Genomic DNA, 14,865 nt, shown 5'->3' with positions numbered 1-14,865 from the left:
CAAACAAAATAGTGGCCCCTAATTTCTATCTCCAAGAATTGCTTTTGTGCCATTTTGAATTCAGGTAGTTATTCTGTATATACTTAGAAGACTATTCCGAGCTTCTTCAATCTCTAGGAAGTTTGAAGGTGGTATCTGGGAAGACACAGGGCAGGGCGATTTTGAGAACCCTGCTCGTGCATGAAAACAAAAATAGGGATAAGCCAGAGTGATATAACATCCAAATTTGTAGTAGTTGAAGAATCAGTGGAAATTCTTAATTGCACAGACTTTATAAATCCATAATGCAAAGTGTAATTCCATACTTTTTACTGTGGCAAGGGTGTGCTGTGGTGTTAACCTTTTTAATTTTTGAATCCAAACTGAATTTAAAGTGTTGAATATTTAATTCCTCACAAGCTAATTATGAACCATTTGTAAAGTGTTTATATAACTCTTTGTATCATGTGTTCGTACATCTTATCAAGTTTTTTCTGGCATGTATTCCATTCTAAACTTCTGTAAAATTTCTATTGTTGCTGTAAATATTATACAAATATCTATTCCGTGGTAACCTTAATTATGAGCATGAAATGGTTAATTTTTACTGAGCACAATGTATTTTTGAATGGACCTTCCCAAATGTCTTTAATAAAATGCAGATTTTGCACTGACTGATGTGATTGCCAGGCCATCCCAGTCTTGAGCACTGTTGTCCCTCAAGTTTGAATAGCAAGCAGCTCTTCGGTTAGTTCCTTCTTTGTAAAGAACTTGTTGGAATTCAAATAAGGGATAATGGGCCGTTGAAGTTGGAATCAGTATAAGGGACTGAAATTAATGTAAAGCAGGGCAAATCCTGTTATTTAATGATGTTGATATTTTTTTTGTATTTATAAAGCTTTTTTCCCCTTCTGGCATTTTGGAAACTGGTTTCTTTTACACTTGAGTGTTGTCTCCTTTGCATGTTCCTAGTCGATCACTTGGTGGGTCCAGGAGGATGGGAAGAGATGCTAGCCTCCTGCTCAGTGCTGTGGAGAAAGCCAAGGTGGACAGCTAAATAAGGATTTCTTTGTGTTTTAGAGCAGTGGGCTGGCAAACTTTTTCTGTATAGAGCCAAATAGTAAATATTTGAGGCTCTATGAGCCATAGAGTTTCATCTACTCAACTCTACCATTGGGTGCAGAGGCAGCATTTGAAAATGATGAGTGTGTCTGTGTTCCAGTAAAATTATTTACAAAAACAGGTCAGGTGCCAGATTTACTAACCTGTTCTAGGCCTTCACTTTTGTCTTTAAGGATAGGACCTACTGACTAAATGCTCAGTCAGGACGAAAGAACTTAAATTTTGAGATAACATATCTAAATACTCTCCAACTTTATCTTTCTAAACAAAGGACAGCAGCTAAAATCCAGTGCTTGGCATTCTTATAAGCACTGTATCACCAACTTCTTTGCTCCAGGTTTCTCCTTAAATCATGGAAACCTGTGATTTCAATTATACTTTTTATCAAGACGTAAAAAGTATCTGGGGCTTGTAATTCTTTTTATATTCATAGCACTTACTATGGCTGAGCACAATACAAAGTGTTTTACTTTTATTACTACATTTGCTTTTCAGAACAGCACAATGAAACAAGCTGTATCCCCATTTTGTAGATGACAAAACTGAGGTCTGTGGACTTTACATTAACTTGCCCAAGGTCAGCCAGCTTGGATTTGGAGCCTAGTATGTTCACTGTAAAGCCTGCTCTTCAATACTAACAAACAGTGCAGTTGCTGTGTCTCCATATATAGAAATGGACATGGGGTTCATGACATGTGGGATTAGTGTGCCACCTTTCCTCCCATCTCCCAGCAGGTGGTAATTGATTTGATTTGAGACCAGAGCATTTCATTGAAACAAGTCACTAGAGGTCCAGAGACTGGTGAAGTGGTTAAAAGCACAGGATCTGGAGTTAGCTTGCCTGAGTGGAATCCTATATGTTGTTTGGCTTTAGGCAAGTTACCTAACTTTTCTATGCCTCAGTGACCGTATCTTTAACTGGGAATATTAATAATGGTACCTACCTCATAAGGCTGTTTTGGGGGATTTGATGAGATGATAACCTGCAAAGCATTTGATAGGTTCTCAATAAATATTAGCTATTACAACAGTATTGCTAGTATTTGTGCCCCAGTTGGCAGCCCTATGAAGTTGAAAAGGATTGTCACTGAATCTTGACTGCCAGCTATGGAGACCTCATTAAGCCCTTTAGATACATTTATCCTATTTGATCTTCACATCAGCTCTGTAGAATTGTCCAGGTTAAGAAACACTGTGATTTGTCACTTGTAGCTTGGAGCTACTCTTGGATCACAGGGAAGCAACAGCCCTTACAGCTGGACATTTGTCAGCAGGCCTCAGCAGTAGCAGGTAGACAAAAAGATGGGCTTCTGGCAGTGTCTGTTCAAAGCCTCACTTAGGTGTATGTACAGTCTTCTAGGTTCTGATACTGGATTCATAGTGGCATCTTTATTTTGAAATACCTTTGCTTTGTCCAAGTAACCTCCTCCCACACCGAATATCCAAATCAGCTCAGACTTTTCTTTATCTTGGCAACATTTACTGCTACTTTTTTTGTTCATAGCATTTAATGTAGCTGTTTTAAAATCTCCTGCAATATGTTATATTTTACCACAATTTAAAAAAAAAATCTCCAACAAGTGTACCCCACACTCAAGCATTTCTAAAAATAAAAGTAAACATGTTAACATAAGGTAAGGGAATGAGTTTTTGCTATAATATATATATATATAATATATATATATATTATATATATATATTTTTTTTTAATTGCAAGTTTCCCCCACAAAAGTAATACTGCAAACATAGTTCATGTGTTTAATAGCAAAATTCCGTTAGGTTTTATTTATTTTACATTCTGGCATTAATTCAATGAAGTAAAAAATTCATATGCTGTTGTAAACAAATTACCTACAGATAAACATTTTACGGATTTCAGAACCTCATTGTTTATTAAATTCTGAAGTGTCGAGCAATTTCCAATGTGAAATCTCAGCTGACTTCTTTGCAAAAAAAAAAAAAAAATTGATCCTAAAATTTATATGGCAATTCAAGGGACTCAGAATAGTCAAAATAATATTGAAGAACAAAGTTGGAGGACTCACATGTTCTAATTTCAAAACTTACTACAAAGCTACAATAATCAAAACAGTGTGGTGCTGGCATAAGGATAGACATATAGATCAATGGAATAGAATTGAGAGTCCAGAAACAAACCTTCATTTTTATGTCAACTGCTTTTTTTCAATAAGTATACCAGTGGGAAAAGATAGTTTTTTGTTTTTGTTTTTCAACAAATGGTGCTGGGACAACTGGATACCCACATGCAAAGAATGAAGTTGGAACCCTCATACCATATATAAAAATTAACTCAAAATGACTCAAAGATCTAAATGCTATACTATAAAACTCTTAGAAGAAAACATAGGAGTAAATCTTTATGATGTGAATTTAGCAACGGTTTCCCAAATATGACACCAAAAGCACAAGCAACAAAAGAGAAAAATAAATTGGACTTCATCAAAATTTTTAAATGTGTATTTCAAAGAACTCCTTCAAGAAAATTTAAAAAAATAAAATAAACAATAGAAAATATTTGCGGATCATATGTCAGATAAAGGAATTGTATCTAAAATAAAGAAACCTTACAACTCAATAAAAAGCCTGAATTTAAAGTGAGCAAAGGATCTGAATAGACATTTTTCCAAAGAAGTATACAAAGGGCCGATAAACACATGAAAAGAGGCTTCGCATCATTAGTCATGCATGGGAAAATGCAAATCAAAACTGCAGTGAAATACTACTTTATATACCCCAGATGGCTTTAATCAAAAAGACAGATAATAACAACTGTAGAGAAATTAGAACCCTACTAGATTGCTGGTGTGAGTGTAAAATGGTACAGCCACTTTGGAAAATCTGACAGTTCCTCAAAAGTTTAAACATAGAGTTACCATATGACTCAGCAATTCCCCTCCTAGGTGTATATACCCAAGATAAATGAAAACATGTCTACATAAAAACTGGTACAGCCCTGGCCTGTTTGGCTCAGCGTTGGAGTGTTGGCCTGTGGACCAGAGAGTCCCAGGTTCAGTTCCCGCTGGGCCCTAGCGGCTAGGGGCACGTACCAAAAAAAAAACAACAAAAAAAAAACTGGTACATAATTTTTCATAGCAGCATTATTTGTTATAGCCAAAAGCATGGAAATAATCCAAATGCCCATCAACGGATGAATGGATAATATAATGTGGTCTGTCTATACAGTGGAGTGCTATTCTGCCATAAAACGATACATGCTACATCATGAACAAACCTTGAAAACACTGGCAAGCGAAAGAATCCAGACAGAAAAGACCACATATTGTATATGATTCCGTTTATTAGAAAAGTCCAGAATAGGCTACAGTAACAGAAATAGATCAGTGGTTGCCTAAGGCTGGGGTGGGCAAGTGGGTTGGTGGGGTGATAGCTAATGGATACGGGGTTTCTTTTTGGGGTGATGAAATTTTTAAAAAATCAATTGTGATAATGACTGCTCAACTCTATACTAAAAGTCACTGAATTGTACACTTTAAATGGGTGAAATCTGTATGGTGTGTGAACTTTATCTCAATAAAGCTGTTACCAAACAAAAATTTCCTACATGAACAATTATTTGGAGAACCTTTATTCCTACCTCACACCATTTCATTCTTTTTTCCCTTTAACTCGATTCCTCTCCTGTGTTTGGACTGCCAGTTGTCGAGGACCTGAACCTTTATTCCCTGACAATGCATGTCATGATAAAAGTTCATTCAACTTTCCCAGTTAGGGTATCCAATCAGGTGTTCTGTTCAAAATGCATTTGTCCATGTGTTCTAAGACCAGAGAAGGACCCCCCCCCCGAATTGATTTGTTTATATTTGAGAGAAGATGGAGCACAAAAAAGCATTTTTCCAGGTTCAAGTGTAGAGGCTGGGTTAAATATGAAACTCTTCTTAACCCAATGACACCAGAGAAGAGATTTAGAGATTTTAGGAGGCTGCCAGGGTGAATGTGATGTCCAGGATCGTGTTAGTATGGGTCTAGTCACTCAGCTTGGCATTTGAAAACAGTAGCTCGGAAAGGCTGCACTGCATAAGGGCCAGGATAGTCTTGGATCCCCCAGTCTTGTTGGAGGGCCCCCATCCTCTGATTCTACCCTCCCATTTCCTACTTTTATATCCTCTCCTGCCCACCTGCCATGTCATTAGCTTTCCCCAGAGAAGGACCCTAAAACAGGCTGAGCTATAAATGACAAGGGTGACTTAGACTGTCGTTTCCTAAGCTCCCTGCTTAATGAGCTGCTCCAGGAGGGGAAGGCCAGGCTCATGCCAGGCTCAGTCCAGACCCGTTCCTTCCCAAGGAGGTTGCAGCATCAGTAACAGGCAGGTTTGTGTATTTTCAAGGCAAGGGAGCAGAAGTTGGAAGGTGTGCTCACTGGGGGTGTAGCCGCATCTCTCTTAAGTACACAGGTCCCAACCACTACATACAAAGCTAATGGGCTTAGCTAACGGGCCTTCTCTGTGTAGCCAGTGATAGCTCCCAGGCCAACTGTTTTCTTTTTTTTTTCATCCTCACCCGAGGACATTTTTCCATTTTTTGTTCAGATAGAGCGGGAGGGAGAGAGATGGAGAAACATCGACGTGAAGGGACACATCGAGTGGCTGCCACCCGCACGACCAACCAGGGCCGGGGACAAACTGCAGCCGAGGTACGCGCCCTTAGCGGGAACCGAACCCGGGTCTCTCTTTACCACAGGCCGACGCTCCAACCGCTGAGCCAAAACGGCCAGGGCAGGCCAACTGTTTTCAAAGTGCTAAGCTTGTTCAAAACAATAGCTCTAGATAAAGGGAAATTCTGGTGTGTTCTGGTCATTTGGGGTTCCTAAATACAGGGAAACTGCTACTTACACATGTAGCCTGACCTGTGAATTCACCTGAATAGTGACCATAGCCTGGGATAATTTGCCTGAGTGGGCTGCAGAATGGAATTGTATATAATGAGAGCTCTGGAACCCCCCAATCCCTGTGAACATGGGGGTAAAAACTCAGCAGGTCAGGCCCTCCTACCTGGGGCCTTTGGTCATGTACGGCTCTCAGGAGACTGAGACACAGGCTCACATCCACCGTACTCATCTCCAGCACCCAGTAACGCCAAAACCATTCACTCTGTATACCCAGTGCTCTACAGTCCTAAATGGCCATGATTTAATGAAAACTTAGCTAAGAGAAACCACAAGCTTGGCTCCCTCTTTGTATTCAGAGCCAGGCTTCATGAAACATTATGTTCCTGTTTTGAATATAGTGAAGCAAAAGAAATTTCAAATTATCAGGGCTGCTTTGTGTTCCCCTGGGACTGCACCTTTCACAGTATCACTGTGACAAAACAGAACAAAACAAAACAAAACAAAAAAACAGAGCAGCAAATTACCCCTGCTACTTAGGCTTTTGTAGGAAAATTGTTTTTAGGGACATTTTCTTTGTTCTTATTTATTTATATTTTTTTTTGGCCCTGAGTGGGGAATATGTTCATTTTTCTTTCTTTCATTGAAATTGGAAACTATATCTTAATGGAAAGAAAGAAATATTCTCTACCCAGCTCTGCAGTGAAAAGAGCTTGTAAAATACAGCCCTGTTTGTCACAGTGATGTGTCGGGGTCCCCCCGCGGGCAGCTCTGTGCCCTCCACTACCACCCCCCTCCCGGCAGGCGCCCAGCCGCTCAGGTGTCAGGCACACTTGCTGACGCACTCTAGCAGCTCCATTCGGATGGCGATGCGGACGTGCCAGCCGAGCGGGATCAGCCGGATGAAGCGGGAAATGATGGGGGGCCGCAGCAGGTTCTGGACTGTGGAGGTTCTGTCTGAGTTTCCGTAGAAGACCTAAAGAGAGGTGAAATCTTCTCACCATCACACCAGGGGAGGGAAAAGGAAGAGCAATTCCTGTCTGGAGCTGACCCCAACTTGTAACTGGAAAAATCTCGGAAAGTGGTTAAAGTACAGCGAATTTGCAGACATCCCACAAAATCTGATCTCCAGCGGTTATTAGCACCTACATGCTCCAGGCCTCTCTGAATCTGGGGACATCCAGAACTGCGCTGTCCAGTATGGTAGCCAGTAGCTACATATGGCTACTTAAATTTAAATGACTTCAAATTAGATAACAATTCACTTCATCAGTCACACTACCCATGCATGGTTCAAGTGCTCAATAGCTAATGTGATTAGTGGCGGCCGTATTGGACATTGCAGATATTAACAGTTCCATCATCACAGAGAGTTCTTTTGTGTGGCGCTGCTTTTTTTAAAATGCCTCTTGATTTTTCATTTTAATTCTTTGCATTTTGATAAGAATTTTTAAAAGGACCACATCACACAAGAAGAATGTTCCCATGTTCCAAAGGTATCCAAAATGGGGCTCAAGTAAAAACGTGTGAGCTGGCTCTGCAGTCATGAGCTAAAGTTTAACAGTGTGTCTCTACATTGATACAAACAGCAGGTACTTTCTACTCTTGGAAATGTTTTTTAAAAGAAAAAAAAAACTAGAAGGAAGATTCTGAAAGGAGGAGGGTAGTGCCCAGAGAAGAGAGGAAAATGGTTTGTTTTATGGTTTTCAGGATATAACGTGGCATGATGCAGTGGGTGAAACATAAAAGGTGCAGTGAATGTTTGGCTGTATTTCCAAAGAAATCATTCTTTTCACTATTTCTGGAGTCATAGAGTTCTGCCTGATGACACTGTAACATTTTATTCCCTTCTGGTATTATCTTCTGGGAAAAATTGGCCTCATCCATCCACAAAACAAGAAGGACCTCCTATGCCATGATCTTACCTTTCTTCTCAATAACAATACCCCACATCTCCTCTAACCTGCTTGCCCTTGAATCTATTCAAGGCAGCAGCCAGGTGAAGAGGGAGGATGGAACAGGCTCCTCCAGATTGTGCAAATGCCCAAGTGGAGTGCTTCTTTGACAAGAACCCCCAAGGCCTTCAGAAACAGTGCTTGAAAAGAATTCCCATTATCTTTTTGAAAAGCCAATAAGAACAAAAATGGAATAAAAGATCCAAGTATCAATATGGTTTTACCTATTGTGTTCAAACTCCTTAAAATCTCAACCCATGAATGTCTTGCTATATGGATTCCCATCAGAGGGTACAAAGCCTTTTGATTTTCAGCTGCACATGTCTACTTGACTTGATTGAATGTCCAAATTAGCTGGGAGAAGTCCTCACAGGCAAAAGAGCAATTAACATTTCCAAATAGCTAGTAAAATTTTAATTCATCATATACATATATGTATGTATACAAAGATATAAGATATATGTGAACAGATAGAGATAGAGATACATTGAGAGAGTCTATTGTGTCTAGTCTAGGATGAACAAGAGTTGGGCCTTGGCACTCAGAGTTTACTGGCATATAAAAGTTTAAGGGCCTCTATGTCTGCACTGCTGGAGTCATTTTAAACATTTCTGTAGTTTACTGGCTAACATGCTGGGTTGTCTAGAGCATCTCAGCTGTCAGTCTCAATCAATAGTAAGGAGAGGCCATATCTACATCAATGGAGCAGGATTTATCTGCATCAGTAATAGATCAAATCAGATCTATGCAGCAAAGTGTTCAACAATCCAATGAGTTTGAAATAGTCAAAATGGTTGGTTTTGATTATTCAAGCCACTATATCCTGATATGAGAACTCAAAGATTTCTTTTTTTTTTTTTTTTAATTTTCAGATTTTTTATTAGTAAGAGTTCCTAGATATTGCTTCAGCCATCCAATATGAGCTCAATCCAATGTGTACTAACAGGTGACTTTCGGTATTGATTTCACACTTACAAAACTACTTCTTATTTTTGCATCACCCCTTAACTGTGGTCCTGAGGTTTGGGGGTTTATCTAAAACACAGAATATGCATGAATTCAGGAACAGATTGGATCCATCAAACGGCAACAAATGTTTGATGAACCGAATTGAGTTCATTCCCTTCTTCCCTTTCTTCCTTCTATTTTCCTATTTTATTTTTCACTCATTCAACAACTATTCATTGTGTGACTACATTGGGTCAGACCCGTGTCTAGGCATGAGATATACGGCAGTGCATAAAACATCTGTCTCCCGTGGGTCTTGTATATTCAGTGGGGAGACTGTTGATAAACAAGTACACCAATAAATAAGAAAGATGTTTTCAGAAAGTGGTAAGTGCTATGAAGAAAGATAAAGTGATAAGATGGAGGTATTTGAAGAAACAGTGGCTGTTTGATAGTGTGGTTAGGGAAAGAGGGCCTGTCTAAGCAGAGTAAATTGGAGCTTGTCCCGAGTAATAATGAGCCATTGTGGTCAGGGTCTGGGGAAAGAGTCTTCTAGGCAGAAGGTGTGTAGCAAGGTGAGAGCTCCTTAGGACAGGACACAGGCCTGTCATTATCCCAGCATCCTGGCTTGTGTCCTGTTCTAAGGGATAATGTCACTGGGGGTACATCTCCCAGGGCCTTGTAGGCCGGGGAAAGAGTTGGGATTTTGTTATGAGTGCAATGGGAAGTCATTGAAGCAGTGAAGGGCACGATCTGATTTACTTTGTTAAAAGCTCACTCTGCTGCTCTGTGGAGTGGAGTTTGAAAGGGTGGAAGTGAGAGCTGTGCAGTTGCCCAGGGAAAGGGGAGAGCAACTTGGGCTGGGGTGGTGGTAGTGGAGTCAAAGATTTCTTTTGTATGCAAGAGTGACACTCATTTGCTAACTACTAGGCACCATGGATACAACAAGAAAGACCTACTTTGGGGCCAGTGTGCTGACAGAGGACAGCGACAGGGACACTGGGATACTGGAAAGAGGTGAGTCCCAGAGAGTGTGAGCTAAGGTGGTTTGGGGTAAGCCTGACTTACCCTGTTGTTTCCGGTCTGGTCCTTATAGTAAATCCAGTTCAGGCTCTCATCGGTCCTGTACTGCACACTGTATTTGGTCATCCACTCATCTATGTCACAACGACCCTGGGTGAGGATCCCAGAAATCACTTTGACCTCCTTCAGATCTATCTGTAACCACTGGCTGCTGTCCTGGAACTTGGAGAGCCAGGCGCACCTGCCAGGGACACAGAGAATTAGCAGGAGCCTTCCCTGCAAATGTCTCTGAAGAGCCTGGAAACGCTGACTTTTGAGGGGATGCCAGCACCTGAAGAACCCCCGCTAAGCTTGGACTGAGCTGCAATCTCTGAAGCACCCAGAGGCTTGTCTCCAAGAAGTGCCCAGCCTATGTGACATTTGCATCATTCTCTCTCTCCCTGTGCCTCCACCGCCCGAGGAAAACTTGTCAGATCCAACTAATTTGTCAAAGAAATGCCTCTGAGTGTAGCTGAAATCACCTTTGGGGCGTGGTTGAGCATGTCTTTCTTCAATGCATGGTTATTGCACCCACCAGCCCCCTTCCCTTTTCATTAGTCTCACCTGATGTTTCTTTCACCATGAATCTTTTTTCTTTAATTTCATTCTCTTTACATATCTGCATCTCCTTCATGTGCTGTCATGCATGGCTTTCAGGGAGAGTGTATCATGTACAGAACACTGAGCCGAGTGGCTCTGGGAGGGCTTTTGACAATTATAAAATAACCAACCTTGATGGAACGGATTTTCTTTTTTTTTTCTTTAGCTATGTCCCTCATAAATTGTGGACACCCATAGCTCCTCTACTTTTTTATTGCATATGAATTAGCTTCTCAGAACTCAGTCCTTGGCTACTTTCTCTTCTAATTCCAGACTTGCTCCTCAGTTGGCTCTGACTTTCTGCCTCCATCCCAAACCTTTTCTAATTTCCAGATCCTGAGAATCATCTGTAAGCTAACCAACTTCTCCCATATGCCTTAGAGCATCTTAAATGAAACAAGCCCAAAAGTGAGTTATGATTTATCCTCACCCCAAAACCTCCTTCAGTGCTACCCATCTCACTGAATGTGACCCGTCTTCCCAGGTCTTCATGCCAGCAATCTGAGAGCCATCCTTGGCCCCTTCCTCTCTGTCACCTCAAACAGCCAATCCATCTATTGACTCCATCTCCAAGTGTTTCTCAAAGTCATTTACTTCTCTCCATTTCACTGACACCATTCTAGCCCTCAACTGTTGCCCGGACTGCCACCGTAGCTTAATTCATCTCCCTGGATTATCATAGTCCCCCATCTGAACAGCTCTCCCCACAGGAGCTACAAGATTTTTCTCTTAACACAAATCTGATTGTGATACTCCTCAACTTTAAATATTTCTCTCACAGTCTGCTAATTGTGTCCTAATAGCCTCTCCCCATCTCCTTTTAGCAATAGAACTCCTGAGTTTTATCTGGGCAAATGGCCACCAAGCTAAGATCACATTTCATAGTCCTCCTTGCAGCTAGGTGGGGCCATCAGACTAAATTCTGGTCAATGGGATATGGGCAGAAGTGGCCAATACAATTATGTCTGAATCCTTAAAGGAAAAGTGTGTGCGCTCTGCTCTCCTTTTCTCTCTACTGACTCGAATTTGAATGTGACAGTGGGTGCTAAGAGCAGCCATCTTGGGTTCCAAGATGGAAGCTTCATGTTAAGGATGACTGAACAATAAGGTAGATAGAGTCTGGACCCCTGATAGCATCCACCTGCCATGAGAACCCTAGACCACCTAATGAAACTTTTAGATGAGCAGGAAACATACCTCTATGTGAAGTCTCTGTACTTTGGGATTCTTTGTTACAGCAGCACAAACCTGTATTCTAACTAATGCACTTTCAGGGTCCTCCCACTATCCCTAAAATGAGGACCACAATCCTTAGCATGACTATAAGACCCTGCATGATCTGACTTCTGTCTGTCTCTCCAGTTTTACCTTGCCTATGCTCCCACCTTGTGGGCCTTCTTTACGGCCCCCATCCATGCTCTTAAGGGATCTTCCCTACTCAGGGACTTTGCACCTGCGATATCCTCTGCCCACCCCCTCACCTTGCAAACTGTAAGTCTCAGGTTAAATATCTTTTCCTTAGAAAGCCTTTCCATGGTACTTCAAATGGACTAGGTCTTTCTGCTCTGTCTCCTCTGCAGCACTCATCACACTTACTAAGTGATCAGTTGTGTGATTATGTGTTTAGAATCCTCCCCTTCTAAACTATGTGCTTCCTAAAGGCCAGGACCTCATCCACCTTGTTCAGTGCTGTATCCACAGTCCTTGGCACATGGAAGGCATTCAATCAATGTTTGTTGAATAACTAAATGCATTCTGTGTCAGTAGTTTATTAAAGGGACCTACTTTGTCAAATCACATGGGGGGAAAAATTAGCTGAGCTGCCAGCCTGCTTACCCAAAGCCTTGACCGTTGAGGCGGGCCTTGTTGGCAGTCCATGACGAATACCAGCCCACGTACTGCTCCGGGTTGGAGCAGGTGATCTGGTCTGGTGTAACCTCTCCTGACTCGAAACCCAGGGGCTTATGATAGGGGCATTCTGGGAAAGGAAAAACAATGCACATTAAAACACTTGTATTGCATTACAATGCTCAATAAACATGACATGACTGAAATGACAAATCAAACCATCCCATTTGAAGATGAAATAAGGGAGTTGCCTTAGAGACTCAAGACATTCATAAAAGCAGAGGAAGTGGTTCTTTGGCAGTTGGGGGCGGGGGGGGGTTGAGAAATACTTTACCTCCTCCACAAACAGAGACCTAAAAGCCAAGAGGTCTACAGCAAAATATCATATTTAAATGTCATACTCTTTATTTTCCTCATTAATGCAGGTTTAGCCATCCTGTATGATGACATCAGGGTCCCTAATTGTCCTCAAGCAGCATATGATGGCAATTATAGGGGGAAAAAAAAACAATGGTGAGAGGCAGGATGGTGATTATATATTGAGATCGACTTCCCACTTGTAAATACAGTTTTCTCACTAGTCTAATGAAAAGAAAAAGAAAAGGTGAAATGTGCCCAAGTGACTGTCAAATAAAGGACAATTGAAAGGAACTGCTTTTCCCAAGGAAGAATAGCCAAAGCTTGTTCCTAGGCGTTAATTGTCTGCTGCCTCTCATGTTATTTCCTCTCACGTTCAGTGTTGGTTTACCTGGTCAGAGACTGCCAATTGTCAACCAAGCATACATTACCCCCTTCTTTTTTACTAAAGAACCCTAATTTTGTTGAGGGCAGCAATGTAGCCAGCTAAAAAAGCATCTTTCCCAGCCTTTGTTGCAGTTAGAAGTCACGTGACACAATTTCTGACCAGTGAGATATATAAGAGAATATCTGCTGGGGATTTCTGATCAGGTTTTGCTTTGCCTCTTCTTTCTAACTATTGCCTAGAAGCAAGACCTAATGACTGGTGCAACAGTAGCCATCTTGCACCATGGAAGTAAGGCCAAGAGAACTGCAGAGACCTCAGCCCTGATATCCTTAAGAAAATCCCTACCCCTAGGCTTTTTACCATGTGAGTCAAAACAAAGCTAATTCAATAAGCCACTATTTAGGGTACCTCTTATTTATAACCTAACTCAACTTCTGCCTGAATTTTTATAGAAAACAAATGATAAGCTTATGCAAATACATTCTCCTAGTTTTCCAATTGTGAATGATAAACTTCAAGTAAGGTAAATCAAATTATTTTTTCCATGTGTGCATTGGGTTCATATTGAAGAGCTGAATATATTTACTGGGGCATCATCACCTTCCACAGTAAAATGAGAGCTGAGTTCTTTCTAGAGAGTAATTTTCAGAAGTCAGTAATACTGAATGAAGCATGCAAAAGCTTGATCACCATCCTGAGGCTCCATTATGCCTGCAGGGACAGCCATGCCCTGTCCCCAGAGGCTGAAGACAAAATGACAGCTTCGGGCCTCTGGCCAGAGGGCTTAACCACCTTTCTACCCAATGCACCAAAAAAATAGGTCCAACTCCCACCAGTAGCTGCAGCTCAATGGGACTGAGGGTAAGGGGAAAGCATTTGTAGTTTATCAAGTACCCAAGGCTCCGGGAACTATTAAAATGTCAGTTCATGGGAGAAGGAAGAGGAAAACTTTATGGACTTGCCTGTGTGGCCAAATCATCAAGGGGGCTTATTAAGAATGCAGTTTCCAGGATTTCACTCCCAGAATGACCAGTTTTTTTCACAAGTACACTTTCAAAGTGCACAGTGGAAACCTTAGCATGCCAGGGAAGGCGTTGTGTTGACTGGTGGATTCAAGGGCCTAGTGCCCATGGCCTTGGGGGCTCCTCCACCTCCTCCATCCCCCTCCAAACTAGAAGACAAACTTGTGCCACCAGATAGAGGGACAAGGCCCCAGTGTCAGAAAGCTAGGTTTCAGTTGGGCCTTGGTGGTCACTTAAATTCTAACTGTGGATGTCTCTCTAAGTCCCCTGTATCCAGAACCTTCCTTTTCTTGCTCCAGAGCCACCAGCTTGGAGGGAGTGGGCAGAGGGGAAGGAAAAGCCATCGCCACCTCTCTCAAGAACTTTATTCTTGGTATTTTGATCTTTCTCTGTTCCCCCTTATATTTCTTGCCATTTCTTCACAATTACCCCATCTAACAATTAAGAGTGTGGGCTGTAGACATGCAGGGACCTGGCCAGTGGCAATGACTTTGGAGGCCTGTGAGGACTTGTCCAGACATGGATCTTGTCCACACTTTCCAGGGGAAGCGATTATCTCACCATCCCCATGGTTTCAGCAGGCATTTGGGAGTCAGTGCCTGACTCTTAGGCCCTCTGACTATTTTCCAGGTGAACAGTTCCATCTGGGTGACTCAAAGATGCTTCATACCCATATAGCCAAAAATGAGCCCGTCAGCATCCAAGCCCCAAGCCTTCCCC

General features: G+C 41.7%; 1 protein-coding gene across 1 annotated transcript in view; it reads right to left on the bottom strand.

Annotated features, from left to right (window-relative positions):
• Positions 1-6,606: 6,606 nt before the first annotated feature.
• The window catches only part of RS1 (retinoschisin 1), a 30,084-nt gene continuing 21,825 nt past the window's right edge, over positions 6,607-14,865 (bottom strand). The window contains exons 4-6 of the mRNA XM_036270988.1: positions 12,367-12,508; positions 9,937-10,132; positions 6,607-6,941 (exon numbers count right to left, since the gene is read on the bottom strand). Coding sequence (XP_036126881.1) covers positions 6,789-6,941; positions 9,937-10,132; positions 12,367-12,508 — 491 coding nt within the window. The 3' untranslated portion in view covers positions 6,607-6,788. The remainder of the gene's footprint in view (positions 6,942-9,936; positions 10,133-12,366; positions 12,509-14,865) is intronic.

The sequence above is a fragment of the Molossus molossus genome, unplaced genomic scaffold, assembly GCF_014108415.1.
Source record: "Molossus molossus isolate mMolMol1 unplaced genomic scaffold, mMolMol1.p scaffold_m16_p_2, whole genome shotgun sequence".
Taxonomy (NCBI): Eukaryota; Metazoa; Chordata; class Mammalia; order Chiroptera; family Molossidae; genus Molossus; species Molossus molossus.
This window is presented reverse-complemented; position numbering and strand designations above follow the sequence as displayed.